General features: G+C 39.8%; 1 protein-coding gene across 5 annotated transcripts in view; it reads left to right on the forward strand.

Moving 5' to 3' along the window:
- The window catches only part of DLGAP4 (DLG associated protein 4), a 401,980-nt gene that overhangs the window by 313,847 nt on the left and 69,063 nt on the right, over nt 1–19,070 (forward strand). For 2 of the 5 annotated variants that reach the window (XM_070744831.1, XM_070744835.1), the window contains exon 1: nt 2,231–2,489. The exons of 2 other annotated variants lie outside the window; for them this stretch is intronic. Coding sequence is in view for 1 of the 3 variants with exons in the window: in XM_070744828.1 (XP_070600929.1) it covers nt 2,895–2,925 (31 nt within the window). In the remaining 2 variants the exon portion in view is untranslated. Of the gene's footprint in view, nt 1–2,230; nt 2,490–2,705; nt 2,926–19,070 lie in introns of those variants that run through there. One more of the 5 variants, XM_070744828.1, reaches the window with a different exon arrangement.

Genomic DNA, 19,070 nt, shown 5'->3' on the forward strand with positions numbered 1-19,070 from the left:
CCACCTTTAATAAATATTTTTTTAAAATAAACTTTAATAAATAAGCATGGTGAGTAATAATGTAAATAGTTGCTAAGGGAATAGGAAATTGTAATTTAGGGGTTTAAAGTGTTAAGGAAAGGCTTGTGAAACTATTCATAGCCAAAAATAGTGTATTTACTTCCGCATCTCTACTTCACGGAAATTCGACTTTCATGGGCGGTCTCGGAATGCATCCCCCATGAAAATTGAGGGAACACTGTATTGTCGGTATAAATGAGGGGGGCATAGCCGACATCAGGACTTGTTATAGGATCTGGCTCCCATGTAAGCATCAATGTTGTGTCATTTGCTGCTTATGAGAACATGTTTTGGATTGGGTGGTTTTCTGTGTAGAACAGGAGTCCCCAAACTTGGCAACTTTAAGACTTGTGGACTTCAAATCTCAGAATTCTCTAGCCAGCTATGGGAATTTGGGGAGTTGAAGTCCACAAGGGTGTTTCCAGATGAGCAAGTCTTGGAACTCAAAACAGTCAAAAGTCACTGTGCTTTTCCTTCTCTTCTTAACAATCAAGAGGAAGAAAAGAAAAGGAAGCACCAAGGGGAGTTTACCAATTAAAAATAACATTGCCTGGGTTTCCCATATTTTTTAAAAAAAATAAAGTACAGGTATTACATAGTAACATATTTGATCTGAAAGTACCTAACCTTATCCCCTGAAGTTTTAAAAGAATTCTGTTCATTTAAATAAAAAAATGGTTTCATCTTTATTTTTGAAACTGCTCCTGGATCAAACAGTGGTCCTTTTAAGGTAACTGCATATGACGGCTTTGCTCAGAAAGGGGGAAATAAATCAGCATTCGGAGTCACTGTTATCAATGAGATACATGTGGGAAGCTTGCACAAGTGGACAGCAGAGGGAAGATTATATCCTGCTATTCAGCAACAGTTGCTGCTTGAGGGATGCACCCTATGATTCAGAAGGCAGGAATTAATGACTGTATTAAGACTTCTGTAGCCTCATTGCTTATGGATTTGCCTGGCGGTATCTGATATGGTCAAGGAAATCAGGAATTAAAGAGACATTTTCATTATTTACACTATCATTTCTTCAGGGGCCGAGAGACTGAATACAAAGCATTTGAGGTCAGGACAAGAAGCGATTGTTACAGTAATTGCTGGTTAAAGTGAGATCCAACTTACACACAAAGAAGCCTTTTCTGACAGTGAGAACAGCTAATCAATGGAATAGCTTGCCTCCCGGTGTTGTGGGTGCGCCAATACCAAAAGTTTTAAAAAACAGACTGGGCAACCATTTGATTGGGATGGTATAAGGCAGGGATGGCGAACTTGGTGCTGAAAAGGGCGTGTGCGTCTGCTCGTCGGGGCCACATTCTGGAAAGCCAAACTTTCGGGTTCGAGTGCGCTTGTGCCCCAGACAATCGGCTGGCTGGCACGCATGCGCATGCTGGTTTTCGGCACTGCTGCATGCGGAATGATGAAGAAAAAACTAGTAGAAATAGTAGTGCAGACTTAGTAAATAGTTTGACAGTGTTGGGGGAATTATTTCTGTAGCAGAGTGATGGCATTTGGGGAAAAATGTTATTGTGTCCAATTGTCTTGGTGTGCAGTGCTCTGTAGTGACGTTTTGAGGGTAGGAGTTGAAACAGTTTGCGAGACAGAATAGAATTCTTTATTGGCCAAGTGTGATTGGACACACAAGGAATCAGACCCGCGCATGTATTTTTAGCACCGCTCCCAACACGCGGCTTTGCCACCATCCGCACCGGCCTTCGCCCCAAGACAGCGCCCCCCTTCGACGGGGGCGGCGATCACACCTCTTCTCCATCTGTTCTGCGGGTGGAACTCTTCCCCCCGCTTGAGTAACAAGGGGCGGCGGCGAGAGGAGAGAGAAACAAAAAAACAAAACTTCGCGGAGCGCGGAGGTTGGCGCGAGCCTTCCCCCGGTGCAGCTGCGGCCTTGAAGCCTTCGCCTTTTTTTTTTTTTTTGGCTGACCTTTACGTCGCCTCCCTCGGCTTTTTTTTTTTTTTGAGGCGAGCAGACGTGTGTGTGCGGAGAGGGGGGACGGCCTTTGTGAGCATGTGCGGAATATACTAGCTGGAACCGGTCGGGCAGTCGGAGGAGGCGCGCAGCTGGTGCAGTAGCTCGGCCGGGCCTGCCTGTTTCTCCCTTTATTTTTGCAACGACCGACCAAGCTTCGGTGCTGCATAGCGCCCGCCCCCTCGTTTCCATTGGCAGCCGTCGAGGCCTGCCGTTGTCGCCCGGCCTCCTCTTCCTCCTCCTTCCCGCTCCGGCTTTTCGGCACGACGTTTTCCCCGGCCAGCCAGCGCCCTGCTCCGCTCCCCTTCTCCCGCTGCTCGGCCGGGGCGCGGCCCGGAGAGGTGGGCGTGGCCAGCCCTGGGGCTTTAACAACCCCGAAGCTCCTCCCCTTTGAAAGTACATAACGGGCAGCGGAGGGGCTGGCTGAGTGAGTGAGTGAGGGAGGAGGGTGAGTGCATAATAACGCTGCCTGAGCCTGTTGTGTATCGCGGCATATATTTTTTTTCCCTCTTATTTTGTAATCTTTTTTTTTCCAGCCCCGGTCAGGTCGTCGTTGTCGGCAGCCGTAGCTGCCCAGGGTCTGAAGCGCCACGGGGGCAGGCCCGGCTCTGCCTCCCGCCCGTCCTCCGCCCCATTCTTCCTTCCTCGACCGGGGCCCGTTTGTTGTTTTTTTCCTCAATGAGCAGAGTGGAATCCGGCTTTGCCCTTCTGTCGTAGCGCCATTCCTCTCTCTTCTTCTCCTCCTGAGGCGAAAAGAAGGCCGGTCTCTCTCTTCTCTCTCCCTCCCTCTCTCTCTTTCTCTCTCTCAATCCCTTTTTTCTCTTTCTAGTCCCCCCCATCCTTTGTGTCACCCATGGCTTTGTGTCTGGAACTATTTAAACAATGTAAGTGGACAGAATTGTGTGGGGGGTTTTCCTCCCTTTGTGGCATGCAAAAATAATAATAAGGATTGGCTGCGCAAAGCAACCGTGCACTGCTCGAGGTTGTGTGTGCTTTTAGTTAAAATTATATGTATCCTCTCTTTTACTTCTTTTTTTTTTCTTTCCCTCCAGTGTTTCCAGCTGTCATTTCAGTGCTTTTCTGTGCGCGCGCAGATATAATGCAATACGCTAGCTGTGGCTTTTTTTTTTTTAAAGAGAATTCCTCGTTTCCTGTTGGAAGTGAATGGCTTTCGGATATATATACATATAAAGCTGCCGGGGAGTTAAGTGGGTGGGCGGGCGTGGTAGGTAACTCGCTTTATGTGGGAAAGAGCTCTTTTTCTCCCACTGCTTCTCCCTCCACCCCTTCCTGCCGATTCCTTTGCACTTTCAGCTGCATCCTGAGTTTGAGGTGGGGGGCGGGGGGGCGCATAAGAAGTCCTCCCTTCCCCGGTGCATGGCTCTGTGCTTGAATGAGAATGTTGACTCCGATATATTTAGCCTACTGTAGGCATTCCGGATCATGGCGGGATGTGATATCATTTCCCTGTATTTATGGCTGTGCCATACTGAGCATCAGTTGTGTTGTGTGCATTTGTCTCGGCTTTGAGTGATGGAATTTGGAAATGACACAGATTGGGGGCTAACCAGCTTTGATTTGCCTTTGGGAAGGCAAACTGCTACGATTCCGCTGAAAAGCTGTAAGGTTTCAGCACTGGGAGACGGTTAAATTTCTCTTGCCCCAGACTGCAAATATTATTATTGTAAAAAGTGCCCTTTTGGGGGATTATTGCTGAAAGGTGAATAGGTGAAATGTGGTTTTCCCACCTTGCATTTTACTTAAAGCTATGAAATAGGACAGTGGTATAAAATTAAAACTTCCTGTTTAGTGGAACTGAACAGACTGCATTTGGGAGGTTGTTCCTTAAGTAATAATAGGCTAAGCAAATGAACAATATTGGAGCTTGAAAAATGAGTATTGTCTAAATCAGTGGTTCTCAACTTTTCTAATGCCGTGACCCCTTAATACAGTTCCTCATGTTGTGGTGACCCCAACCATGAGTCTAGCACCAATTCTCCCAATAGAGCTTTAAGCTGATTGGCAGGAAGGTCAGAGGGACACCCCTACTGTAAATACTTGATTGGTTGGATTGTAAAAATATGTTCCAAGGTGCCAGAATAACAGCTTTAGTTCCTAACAGCGTGGGAAATTTGTCTTTTCCCATGATCTTGGGTGACCATTGTGAAATGGTCGTTCGACCCTCTAAGGGGTCCCAACCCCCAGGTTGAGAACCACTGGTCTAAATGGAAAATAATAAATGGAAAATAATATAGTTCTCTTATCTATTGATCATGATGCTGCCGCCTTTGAACCTTTTTCTTAGTCTCTCAGTGTTGGTTGATTAATAAATAAGCAGTAGCATTATATTTATGAGTAAATGGAAATTTATTACATTGGATGTGAATAAACTGTTCACTGCTTTCACCCACCAAACTATTTAGTCTTTAAATACTGCTTTCCACTTCTCGCTTCATTGCCAGATATTATTCTTCATGAATAATTCTCTAAGGAAGTAAATGATCCTTATACAAAGCGGCTTTTTGGCATCTCTATTCAGCTTAGAATGAGATAAGAATGCCTAAGGCTGTTTATTCATGTATCTCATGAACTGGACTCCACTCATTGAAAAACTAAGGCTGTAATACATTTGTTACATTTTAAGGTGTCACCTATATTTCTGTTTGGGGTTATTTTTTTAAAATCTCTGATCTTGATTTCCTTTAGGCATTGAAGGAAACCTTATCTCCCAATTAGCCATTTTTAAAAGTTATTTTCATCTCAAAGGTCTCTGTGTATGAACTAGTTCTTGGCAACTACTACTGAAGAAGTAATGATCTGTTGTGTTTATAAGGAAAATATGTTTGAAGTACTGCATCCTCTGAACAAATAAGCCTTTAATTGCCCAGAATCCTATGTTGCTTAGCAATTCCTGGGCTACCTTTTCCTCATGAGAAGTTTACTAAAGGGGATAAATTGCTGAATGGTGAAATGGGCCTTTGGAGAGTAAAACTATCCTGCAAGGAATAATTTTAGAATATGGTATGAACCAAATAAAAATTTCAGGGAATGAAATTTAGAATGAAAAATATTATTCTAAAGAGGAAGAAACCAGGCAGCGAGCTGGAATTCAGAAATAATTCTGAAAACATGATCATTTTAGATACACTACAGCAGTGTTTTTCAACCAGTGTGCCGCGAGACATGGTCAGGTGTGCCGCGAAGCTCAGAGAGAAAGAAAACAAGGGAGAGAGAAATAAAAAGAGAAAGCAAGCAAGAGAGAAAGAAAACAAGAGAGAAAGCAAGAGAAAGAAAGCAAGAGAGAAAGAAAGAAAAAGCGAGAAAAAGCAAGCAAGAGAGAAAGAAAACAAGAGAGAAAGCAAGAGAAAGAAAGCAAGAGAGAGAAAGAGAGGGAGGGAAGGGAGAAAGACAGAGGGAGGTAGTGAGGGAGAGAGAAAGAGCAAAAAAGAGGAAAGAAGGAAGAAAGAAAGGGATGGAGAGAAAAAAGAGGGAGAGAAAGAGGGGGAGAGAGAAATACAGCGAAAGGAAGAGAGAATTTTTTTTGTCCAAGCTTTTTTTAGCCGCCCCCCCCCCCCCTCAATGTGCCCCATGGTTTTGTAAATGTAAAAAAATGTGCCGTGGCTCAAAAAAGGTTGAAAATCACTGCACTACAGTTCTAAAAGTCTCTTGTATTACAACTGTGACCAGGCAAAAATGTAAGAGTTCCTATGTAATGAAAGATTCCAATTGGCCTAAGAACATTAACAGAAGGGCAATATGGGAGCAATCCACGTTCTCCAGTTATGCCCTGTTTATTCTGTGTTCAATATCTGCATCTGAAATCTGAACCAAAAATTATCTTATTTACGACTGGCCTTATTTACTAAGAAATGCATACCCTTTGGTGAATTTGCATATTATTCAGATTTATGTTCCAAACACAAATGCTAAATGTTAAGTTTCTGAAGTATTGGGATTTTTAAAATAGTTGCAAAAGTTCACATATTTGTAGAAATAATATCCATATTAGTAGAACTGAAGCTAAATGTAGTATTTTGTTAAAAGCAAAGCCAAGTAAATTCTAACTTAGTCAAATTTGATGGTAATTTAGCATTCCAAAATGTGTTCATGTAGCAATATCCCATCAAATTTACCATCATCAGGTTGATGTATGGTCAGATTGGATTGTGTGATTATTTTATTATAAGGGTTTTAAATTGTATTTTTAAAAATTGGATTTGTATGCTGTTTATGTTGTTGTGAGCCGCCCTGAGTGGGCAGCTCACAACAACATTACTGACATGTTTTGGAACGGTAATCCCTGCATTAAGCTAATATACGAGAAATTACAAGACGCAAGAATGCAAAACCCATGAATACCATGTCTTTTGCTATTTAAGAATAGTTTGGTACTTCCATATTTTTTTTACTGAATTTCTTTAAAATGTTTCATGTTTTCCATTCTCTTAAAATGTAAAACTAAAAATAGGTTCTTAGAATGTAAACAAATTCCTCCAGTTTTAGAAGGATTACACTCGTGTAAAGCAAACTGTAGCTATACTGTAATACAAGAAGTAGGTAGTTCTATTGATAAGTGAAGTGATGATAACATTTTTCGTCTACATGATATTCTGTATTTTCCAATTCAGCAGACTATATGCAAACGTTTATTTTATTTATCATATAGCATATAATTGGATAACAGTAATAAAAGTATGTAAAAGGAACAAATAACACTATAGTATGCTGTGGTACACTATGATGGAAATATGTAGTCAGTCTTGTAAGGCCTAGGTCCCCAACCGCCGGTCCGCGGACCGGGACCGGGCCGTTGGGGCTTTTCAGCCGGTCCGCGGCGCAAGGGCCCCCTCGGCCTTTCCGCACCACCAGCAGCGCTCCCCCCGCCAGCCAGCCAAGCCCCGCGCCCGCCGGAACCGGCTCCTCGCTCTCCCCCCGCCGCCCGCCGCGTTTGCAGGAGGTGGGGAGGGTTGGGCGGCCCGCCAAGGCCAGGAGGGATGCCGCTGCCCCCCCCCTTCCCTCTCTCCGCCCGCCGCTGCGCCTCCTTGACGCCGAGAGGAAATGCCGGCAAAGGCTTTCCTCAGCGGAGGCCGGCGAAGGTGATATTGAATGTCGGGGGAGAACGAGCGGTTGCACGCGCTGCCTATCTCCCTGCTAGCCCACTCGGAATATTCAAAATAAGAAAAGCCTTTGCCGGCGAAGGCTTTTCTTATTTTGAATATTCCGAGTGGGCTAGCAGGGGGATAGGCAGCGCGTGCAACCGCTCGTTCTCCCCCGACATTCAATATCACTTTCGCCGGCCCCACCTCTCCTGCAAACCCCCTTGCTGAGAGCCCGGGGCGAAAGTGCTCTCGCAAAGGTGAGGCGGGCAGGGCGTGCGCGCGTCATCGCTGAGAAGAACGGAGAACGAGAGTGAGTGATAGCAACAGACAGCAAGATAGAGAGAAAGTGAGAAAGAGAGAGTGAGAAAGGGGGGGAGAGAAAGAGATAGCAAGAGAGAGAACAAGAGAGAGAAAGAGCGTGAGAAAGAAAACAAGAAAGAGTGAGAGAGAGAGAAAGCAAAAGAGACAGAAAGAAAACAAGAGAGAGAAAGTGAGAAGAAGAGAGAGAAAGAGGGGGAGAGAGAGAGAAAGAGAGAGGGGGGGAGAGAGAGAAAGAGAGGGAGAGGGAGAAAGAGAGAGGGAGGGGGGGAGAGATAGCAAGAAAGGGAGAGAGGAAAAGGGGGAGAGAGGGGGGAGAGAAAGAGAGAGGGAGAGAGAGAGGAGATAAAGGAAGAGGAGAGAGAGAAAGGAAGAGAAAGAAAGAGGGATAGAAAGAGAGAGAGAGTGAGAGATGCTCAGTGAGCCTTTCTTTGAAGTTGCCTTTCTTTCTTTCTCTTTCTTGCTTTGTTTCTTGCTCTTTTTCTTTCTCTCTTTTACCTTCCCTTCCTCTATTTCTTCTTTTCTTTCTCCTTCCTACCTTCTTCCCTTACTCTCCCCTTTCATAAGTTTCCTTGCTTCCTTCCTCTGTTCCTGTCCCTTCCCCCTTTCTTTCTTTCTTTCTTTCCTTCCTTTCCTCCCTCCATTTCTTGCTTTCCTTTTCCTTCCTCCCTTCTTTCCTCCCTCATTCCCTTCTTTCACTCCTTCCTCTCTTACTCTCCCCTTTCACACCTTTCCTTGCTTCCTTTGCACCCTTCTTTTGTTCCTGTCCCTTCCCTCTTTCCTTCCTTCCTTCCCACCCTCCGTCCATTCATTCACCCATTCCTCTCTTGATCGCCCCTTTTACGGCGCCGCTGACAGCTAGCCCCCCCCCCCCCCCACCGGGCCATGGAAAACTGGTCTAGCTTAAAGCCGGTCCCTGGTGCAAAAAAGGTTGGGGACCTCTGTTGTAAGGTATGAGAAATTCAAGAGATTATACATAAATTATAGGTTATATTTTGAAATACATTAGTTCATGAGAATGGAATAGGTGTTCTGTCTTATTAATATCTAGGGTGCAATGGTTCAACAGTTAAAGGCAAAGAGCTTATCAACTGGAACTGATAGCCGCCATGCAATGGGGTGAGAGGCTATTACTTGCTCCAACTCCAACCCATCTAGCATTTTGAAAGTTTGCAAATGCAAGTAGACAAATAGGTACCACTTCAGTGGGTAAGTAACAGTTTTCCATGAGCCTTGGTGTATGCTGGAAAACCAATTCGTTTTCAGACAATACGCTCTCAGCCAAGAAACGGAGATAAGCATTACCCACTAAAGTTGGGCATGGATAATGGGAAACCTTTATCTTTTATATTAATATCTAGGCCTAGAGGGAACATGATACATGTTCTATGCTATTTGAAAATGTAAAACGTTTTTGAATAAAGGTCTGCCTAAATAATGAAGAAAGATGTATATTTATTTACCAGGGCTAATATTCTCATCCAGCCTTTCTCAACCTTTCTGCCCTGGAGGATCCCTTGAAATAAATATCCTGCATTTAAAAAAGCAGTTTTTCGAGATTCTTCATAATATCAATCCCTTCTAATACCCACAGTCCCCATTTTACAACATGTGCAGTAACAGCAAAATATTGTGGTTGTTACTTGTGAAGTTGTGCCTGATCCAACAGCAAATTAGAAGGCCAGTAATTGAACTGTGTCATGTAGAGGTTTTGCTACTGCAACTGCACACAAAGTTTAAAAAAACTAAATCCTTTTTCTTTTTTCAATCACAGTCTCTTAGTTTTGGTTCAAATGTCCTCTCCCAATTTTGTTAGATAGCTTTAAAGAAGGTTCCATTACAATAATAAACACAAGAATAATAATGGGCTACGTTAAATAACTATTTTAGGAATTTAAAGTACTTAAAGTGTATTTGTTCTCTAAAGCATAATGCAAGCATTAGCTTTACTGAAATGATGAATAGACAAGTCTTTAGAAAGTCTAATTTCTTTTTCCTTTGCCAAGATCCTGTTACCCCTTCAGAAGAGTAAACAAGCTTAACTGTATATCTTAGCCATTGTTGCTTATTGATCTCAAAGCAGGTCAATTTCATGATTCAAACATCTGGTACTGTTGTCCTTCTGTATAGAGTGAAACAGAAGGGGAATCAATTTCAAGATAAACTTTTGTTGTTGTTCTTATTCAGAGATCTGTTAATTGTCCTTTTAGGACAATTATTTAACATGGGACCTAGTTTTGGCAAAAGAAGTGATTGAAGTATCTAGTCCATAATCCAAGTGATACAACCTGATTTACCACATGATTGAATTTGCCTTTCTGTTGCCAGAAAAATAATATTCTGTATATGGAACAGAAAGATGAGTAAGAAGGGGTAATAGCGTGTAGGAATGACGGGAGGGGAATATGCTGCTTAGGGCAGTGTTTCCCAACCTTGGCAACTTGAAGATATTTGGACTTCAACTCCCAGAATTTCCCAGCCAGCAAATGCTGGCTGGGGAATTCTGGGAGTTGAAGTCCAGATATCTTCAAGTTGCCAAGGTTGGGAAACACTGGCTTAGGGGATGATCATAAAAGATGGGACTTGCAGCTGCGGAACAGGCAGAGAAAGAAAATCAGAAAAGAACTTAGATAACTTAGAATCTAAAAGAGAGGAACTTAGACTGGTTTTTTTTCCCCCGGAAAGAAGAGTGAATAAAGATAGATGGCCAATGCATAGATTTCATTATGATTAATTGCATCAAACCTTTTCTGCTAGTTATTAAAATGAGCTTTCTGTCCAGAACTTTTGATAATGTTGATATTATATAAAATCTGCATCTAACTGGATTTATTCTTGATGATTTCATGGACACAAGCATGTAGCTTTTGTAATGATACGGAAGTGATTTGCCATTAACTATAGCTATTAGATGTTCAAGAAAAACATTAAGTACCATTAATTTCTTTTTGTTTAAGTGTATTCTTAAGTAACGTTTGTGAATGTGCCAATTAAGACTGGGAATTTTCCCTGACCCATTAATCCTGCATTTTAATAAATAATGGGACGTTGTCCCTGATGAGTGGCATATTTAGTGCATTTAGTTCTACCTAAATGAGGGAATAATTTTTATTGGAAGAACAGAAAAATCCTTTACAGTGATTGTTTCCTTTAAAAATCCTTTAAAGTTAAAATTGTTTAATGAACAAATTATTTCAAATCTCCCAGACCTCCTAGATTAGTGATGGTGAATCTTTTTTTCCTTGGGTATCAAAAGAGTGTGTGTGCATGTGTGCTATCATGAATGTACGAGTACCCAACTCAATGCCTGGGGAGGGCAAAAACAGCTTCCCCACCCCCTGGAGACCCACTGGAGGCCGGAAATGGCCTGTTTCCCAACTTCTGGTGGGCCCAGTAACCTCGTATTTCGCTCTCCCCAGGATCCAAAGTCTTCCCAGGAGCTGAGCTGGGGGAGGAAAAAGCGCCCTCCCCCATCCCCATAGAGGCTCTCTGGAAGCCAAAGGTAGCCTCCCAGAGCCTCTGTGTGAGTCAAAAATCAATTTGCCGGCACACACATGCACATTGGAACTGAGCTACGGCAACAGTACACATGCCAGCAGATGTGGCTCTGCGTACCACCTGTGGCACCCATGCCATAGGTTCGCCATCACTGTCCGAAACCAAAGGTGGCCAAAGTATACCTGCAGGTTTGCTAGTAAATTTCCACGTACAGTATTTCATAGTAGATAAGCAGTTTAGTTTTACAATAAGGGGTTTTTTAGTTGTTTTTAGTATTGGATTTACATGCTGTTTTTTATTACTGTTGTTAGCCGCCCCTAGTCTATGGAGAGGGATGGCATACAAATCAAATCAAATAAATGAATGAATGAATGAATGAATGAATGAATGAATGAATGTTTTAACTTCTTGGTTAGTAAGCAGAATGCAATGCAATGTAATTCAATGCAATACTATGGCACGTTTTAAAGCAAATGGAGAACATATCTTTGTTGATTAATGGACTCTGCCATCTCTATTATGCAATATTTTAGAGGGAGTTAGAATTGTAGTCAACCGAAGTTTATCAAACTCGTCATGTCTTGTGTCATTAAATAAAAAGAAATAAGCAACCACATTACTGCTCTTCTGTATTATGTGAAAGAGAAAAAGGTTTCTGGTAGCCATTAGCCTGGCCCTTTCAGTGCACAGAGTGTGGTGGTTATCATGGATGGTATGGAAGAGGACAATTCTTTGGCTGTTCCACTCCGTTGGAAAGTAAAAATTTATGTTCAGCACATCCTCCTCTCTAGCTAGTCTCCTGTCCTCAGGTAAAGTGGAAAAAATATTGTCTCCCAACCACTAATGAAATAAAATTCAATTAATAAGTGTCTAGGAGAAATGGAAGAGGGAGGTTCTATTATCTTGACCTTCATCTTGAGTATTAAAGTATGTTGGGTTGAACAGGTTGTATTTTATGTCTCTGAAGAGATAGGTGGTGCTTATCTTGCCAGGTTGTATTGTGGTTATATTCCATCCATCCAACTCTTTCTGCACAATAAATAATTCAGGGCCTACTAACTAGGAAGAATATGCCAAAGGAATTTCTTTTCTCCTGTAAACTAGTTTTCAAGTTTGTTTCAACTCTGCTGGAGTTTTGCAGTAATGGGCTTTGATTTGTGAAGTCTTGCTGTGTTTTTTGCTGTGAAGTTGAAGGATGAATTGTTGAACCTATGTTAGCCTGAATATTTTCCCTTCTTCATATTAAAATGTGCATAGAAGTATATAATTACATTACTTATATTTTGGGGGCTAACCATTGCAGTTTCTTAAATGTCACTGAGAGAAAGCAAAACAAACAGACAAGAGGAACAGCTTGTTTTTTTATAAACTGAGGAACCCTGAATCATTGTTTCCTCTTTCCAATCAGTCTGCAGGAAACTAAAGTTAGCCATTTTGTAGTACAGTGTTCCCTCGATTTTCACGGGGGATGCGTTCCGAGACCGCCCGCAAAAGTTTAATTTCCGCGAAGTAGAGATGCGGAAGTAAATACACCATTTTTGGCTATGGACAAGCCATCCCTTAACACTTTAAACCCCTAAATTACCATTTCCCATTCCCTTAACAACCATTTACTCACCATTATTACTGGTATTCACCATTGAATAAGACACTTAGTAATCCTGATATTTATAAACATAATTATTTATTAACAATAATTTTTTTGTTATTTATTTGCAAAAATTATTAGTTTGGCGATGATGTATGACGTCATCGGGTGGGAAAAACCGTGGTATAGAAAAAAACCCGCAAAGTATTTTTTAATTAATATTTTTTGAAAAACCGTGGTATAGGCGATTCGCGAAGTTTGAACTCGCGAAAATCGAGGGAACACTGTATATGAAAACAAACTGAAAATGAAAAAGTGTCCTCATTGCTCACATCCTTTGCAATGCATCCTTTCAACTGCTTTGCACTGGTTTAATCTGTATACTAGTACTGAATTGATGTTCTCACTTAAACTCATTAGACTGGAAGCTGCATCAATCCTCCTGTTTGTATGCTGTGGAATAAGATGAACTGTACCAACATCACATGAAATTAACGTGTGCACGCCATTGTTGTGGGAGGATTTTTCACATTAACGTGAATCTGGGATTATCTGTGTTAATAGCAGACAAAGAATACAGCAGGACTGCCATAATCACTGCCTATCAAGGGCATTAAATCTGCTTAAAATATCAGAGACTTGCAGTGAGCACCATGGTGAGCTGACAGCTGATGGTAGAGGGGCTGTGTATTTATGAAGTGAATCAGAGTCAGATGCTGGATCTGTATCAGCAAAATCTCTCCAGAGGTAGGAGAGATCATTGAGATAATCCATCTAACTCCACAGACAGCCACTCTTCATGAGTAGACCATGAATATGGATAGTCAGGACCTATCGTTTGCAGTTGTCTTGTGAATTGAGTGGCTGGTAATCCAGGATACCATCAAACTCACACCCAAAGCACAATTTTTTAAGGACATAAAGCTTTAAGGAACGAGTCTCATTTCTTAATAACTTTTGGGATTGTTTTTTTAACTGTAGTGGGAAGATTAAGGATCTTTGGACTAGCAAGGTTGCATTGCATTCACTAGGTGAGTTGCCTTGTTGGAGAAAGATGGTTTAACTGCGATTTTAAAAACTTTAGAAAAAATTATCTATTTTGGAAAGTGAACAGATTAAGGATCAAATTATTTGGAATATAGTTTTGAATTATTTAGAGGAAGTATTCCACTGGAAATGCTGATTGTTTCAGTTTTGGGGTTTTTTAAAGTGAAAAGATGACAATGGGAACTTGAAAATTTGACACTTCAAAGAACTAGAGCAGGGATCTCTAACCTTGGCAACTTTTAAGACTTAGATTTCAATTCCCTGAGTTCCTCAACCAGATGGCTGAGGAATTCTGGGAATTGAAGTCCACAAGTCTTAAAGTTGCCAAGGTTGGAGATCCCTGAACTAGAGGACAAGTTAATCATTTAGTTCATTTAAAAAAAAAATGCAGCAACAAACCTTAACAAAGGTTTTTGAAAGGTAATCTTAAAAATTACTTAATGTGATAGCCAGAGTATATGTCAAGAACTTACAGAAGAAGATCATCTTAAATGAGTCAACTAATGATAAATATATGGAGAAAGATGTATTAGACACACCTATGAAGCTGATAAATGTTTCACCTTTTAAAGGAGAAGCACAATTATTAAATTAGAAAAGTTACTTGGATAACTTTTTCTCATTAGATCAAAGAGGTCTGTTAAAGTTTTGAAAGATTCTTGGATTAAAAGCACCAAAACCATAAACAATTTCCTATATATGCTATATATTATATACACTACTATACTATATATACTATATTTGAATGGGTTAAAAGCTAAGATTCTTAAAAATTTGGGGAAGCAATACAAGGTTGATTTATTCAAAGAAGATGGTTATTATTCTTGTGACATATCCGTCATTGGATGCTGGTGATCATGTTGGCAATCCTATCTTTAAAGCCACATGAAAAAGTACTGCTGAGTTTTGTCTGAACCAAGATTTTATCAAACAAGATTAAACTAGAAAATTAATATCTGGTTTTCTTTATTGGGCTTTTGCTGATAAAGAATAAATGATGAGGCTTTTGGCTTTTGTGTTTGGTTAATAGTTGAATTTGAGATGAAGAGAGTTCATATTATACTGTACTTACTGATAAGCTACTAAAATTGTTTTTATTTGTTAGGATAACAGGGGAAGTAATTTCTTTTTTTCCTTTGTCTCTTAAATGTTTTTCCTTTTTGCATTTTTTTCTATATTTGTAGTTTGCATTAATTTTTATTCTATTTGTAATTCATAACCAAATTAAATAGGGGAAAACATAGACGCTAAGTGCTTAAATATAATAGAAATGGCTAAGGTTTTCGGAGCAGGGCAGTTTTCTAAATTTATAATGTCCTTCTACAAAGTAAAAACATTCTAACTTAAGTACTGAACCTATTGCAGGGAATTAAGCAGGTATATTAGATTATGCAAGGGATTAGGAAATGATCTGAGTGAGATTAGTATCTTGGAAGTTCAGGTGTCTCTACTAGTTCATGAATTCTTAAATCCATTGGAGGTAGTCATAACAAACATATGATTTGTTGTATCCCTTATAAATAAATAAACTCAACTTTGCACATGATATATTTAATTTTTCCTTTGCACATAATACAAGTCTTGGATTTTCATGTTTTAATATATTTGAACCATTATTTTGCATAATTTTTGTATTAGATTTAAAATATCATCACTCATTTAAAAACAATTGGATTGTTGTATTTGTATTTATAGGTCCTTTTTACTATCCTTTAGGAATGATATGTTGGGATTTTTAAGACTAGATAGCAGGAAGATAATTTGCTAGAGTTCAAGTAAATGCTGCACTTGCTCTTCTGACATTAAATCAGCAGAGCTTGTTTTGAATTAGTTATGTGTAGAGACGTACTATAAGGAGTCAAATAGTGTAATTTGCAAGGAGCCAAGGAAGATGTAGTGAAATACATGGGTCATTTGCAATAATGGATTGCGTTTAGGCAATTAGAGCTGGAACAAGTCTGAAAAAGTATTTCTGTTGCTGAAGAACATTGATTCCACAACAGTACTACATTATTGAAGCCATGCCAGGATACTTGCTTGACTGTCTGTGCCAGAGATGATTCCTGATTTGCCAAGATATTTGTCACAGCTTCTGCTCTTAACTCAGTCCATATAGAGTTTGCATTCTGGCTCAGTTAAAACTGATCTACAGTATTATGAATGGGTTACAAACCCACATGAATCCTTGTAAAAAGGAAATTTCAACATGCAGTCCTCCCAATTCTGCTCAGTAGCAGATACCTGTATCCACAATAGTACTGGTGGACGTTTCTTCCAATCTCTCTGATGAACAGTATAATGTGCATTTGATTCTAAACCAAAGAGAGAACATTCCAATTCTATTATTCTATGATCTAGAGCAGGAATGTCAAGCTCGCGGGCCATATGCATCACCCACTGGCTACACCCACTCCAGTTTAGCAGAGGAGGAAAAAGTTGTGATACATCATGTCACATGACAACAGCATGTTGTCACGAGTTTGACATCCATCATCTAGAGCAGTGATTTTCAACCTTTTTTGAGCTGCGGCACATTTTTTACATATACAAAATAATGGGGCACATTGAGCGGGGGGGGGGATGGGGGGGGCCAAAAAAAGTTTGGACAAAAAAAATTCTCTCTCTCTCTCCCTCCCTTTTGCTCTATTTCTCCCTCTTTCTCCCTTCCTTCCTCTCTCTCTCCATCCCTCTTTCTCTCTCTTCCTTCCTCTCTTTTTTGCTCTCTTTCTATCTCTCCCTCCCTCCTTCCCTGCCTCTCTTTCTCTCTCTCTCTTGCTTTCTTTCTCTTTCTTTCTCTATCTCTTTCTTTCTTTCTCTTTCTCTCTCTCTCTTGCTTTCTTTCTCTCTCTCTCTCTCTTGCTGAGCTTCGCGGCACACCTGACCATGTCTCGCGGCACACTGGTTGAAAAACACTGATCTAGAGTACTGTGCTGACCTTGCTCTGGTCCCAGTGTGTACCTTTTAAGAGTGAATGTTCTAAAACAGTGTTTAAACTGGTCACTTTAAAAAGTATGGACTTCAAGTCCCAGAATTCCCCAGCCACCCTTCTGGAAATAGAAATCCATGCATCTTAAACATTGCCAAGATTGCTCTAAAATAGGGAAAATATCAGTGCTATTTAAAATTGGTTTTAAAATGTGACATTTGGTAAATGTTGTTTCTAAAACCTTGTCACATGCTCATCCATATGATGTAGTACAGTTCTGGATGTAATTTTTAAGGATTCCATTAACCTCTCAGTAAATTAACTTTTTCTCCTTTGTTCTAAATGGATTGCTGATTACTGCACATTGTTAAACTCAAACTGCTGTTTTTAAAATAGCATGACATTCAGAATTATCTGTCCAATTGCTTTAAAGTACACACATTAGAAAACAATGTCAGAATTCTGTAAAACTCCTCTGAAAGCAAAATTTTAATTTAAGCTAATTTAAGGCTGAAAACATAAAGTCACCCTAGATTCATTTTTCAGTGGGAAAAGAATCCAAAAAATACAAATGCTTTCAGGATTGCTGCTTGTAATATTTCTGTAATTGTTTCCCCTTGCTAATTCTCAAAGATAATGAATGATATTCAAAATTATAACTAATGCTTTCACACCTTGGAAAATTTCTTTCTTTTTAGATATAGGTAACTTTGCACTTCACAGAAGTAAGCCCCCCCCCCTGTCATTTGGTTGAGTTGGGAGGCTAAATAAATAACACCGATAGTGGGAAATAATGTTCTCAATTTTTAGACACAATTTGAAGGAGATTTGAGGGGGAAAGACAGCTCAATAAGAATGGCAGTTCCCATTCACTAGAATTCATTACCAAGGGCTGAAATTGAAATAAACAGGATTGATTCACTGTTATTTTCAAAAATAGGTCATTGAGCCTATTTAGCTCACTAATGCATGTCACAGAAAATAGTCATACAACCATTCAGGATGAAAGACCAAAGACCAGACAACAGTGGGACAAGCAGGTAATAATACTAAGAGCATCTTTTAAACAGTAGAGTCTTTCTAACTTACAAGATGCTATGGTCCAGGACTAATGATTTCAATAGTCACTAAATTCAATGTTCTCTCCCATTATAATATTTAATATAAATATCATGCCATTCTTCACAGCACAACAAATTTGTGGGAAAAACTGAATGGAATAGGGTGGGATTAATTAATTAATTAATGACTCTGCTTTGGGATAAAGGCTTTACTGAAATCTGGTGCACATTTCTATTTGATGTACAAATAGAATACTATACAAATAATTATGATTAAATTAAGTGTTTTACATAAGCAAAATATTGCTTATTTGCTGCATGTATCAGTTGCTCATTCTATAAATGCATTCAGATTTACAGATATAGCAATGTAGGAAGTGTTTCTACTTGTGGAAAGAAAGTGGCCTTGTCTCACAAATAAACGTGTACTTTGGATACTTTTTAACAGTATGGTGGTAAGAAAGTATTAATTCTTATTGTACTGTGCAGTTCAAAGTGCAATTTTACTATGTATTAATGTTGCATTATATGTTGCCAAAGTATAGCAGAAGTGTGGTAAATTTATAGAACTACAGATTACCATTCGAAAAGTATTTATGCCTAAACTCTATAATGTTGTATTAAAAAATACTAATTAGAACTTGAGTTTAGTTGACCTCAAAGAAAAAATTGTACAGATTTTCAGCAACAGCTAAAGCAAAGTTGGCCAACCTTTTGGCTTGCTTGGACTGCATTGAGTGAAGACAAATTGTCTTGGGCCACATATAAAATGCATAATATAATTAATGTCTATAAATAACAACAAAAAAGAATATACAGTATCTTGTATTACCTTGTGAGGCTGTATGTGAACTGTGGGCCATGAGCTGGACATGCCTGATCAAAAGTTTCATTAGTAGAAAGATCTGAAGGCAATAAGAATCAGAGTTATAAATGGAATAGGTTTCCTTGTAATACACAATCTTACTCTAACTGGTTTGTTTGTTTAATGAGATAAAAAAGTATGAATTTATTTAGATAAATGTGAACAGCCACAGGGATAAATGGAGAAAAACATTGATGGAAGAGTTGTCCGTGCATCTTTAAATAACTCTAAAATATATACTTAGCACTGGACAGAACATTCCCAAGAAGTTCTTGGAAATATGTCTGCATAATCTCTACAATCTAAACCTGTTACCACAAAAGCTGCTAACTAAGAACCTGATGCAACTGGTATTTTTTCCTTTGGCTCTTCTTCTGGATGACCACCTACAGAGATGAGGGCAAGTCAGTGCTTCTGATTGAAAAGAGTGGTTTAGAAGTCAGTGAGACATGAATGTACCATCTGTCTTCTGAAGTATGTTTCCTGAAATACTTTCAGAGAAGTAAACATCCCTAAAAGATGATAGGCTTCTAACCATGCACATATGCTGAAATCTCTGGCCAAAGAAATTTTTCTGGCTTTTGCTGTAGCTGTTCATTTTCAGAGTAATCCATATACTGTAGAGCA

This window comes from Erythrolamprus reginae, chromosome 3 (assembly GCF_031021105.1).
Source record: "Erythrolamprus reginae isolate rEryReg1 chromosome 3, rEryReg1.hap1, whole genome shotgun sequence".
NCBI lineage: Eukaryota > Metazoa > Chordata > Lepidosauria > Squamata > Dipsadidae > Erythrolamprus > Erythrolamprus reginae.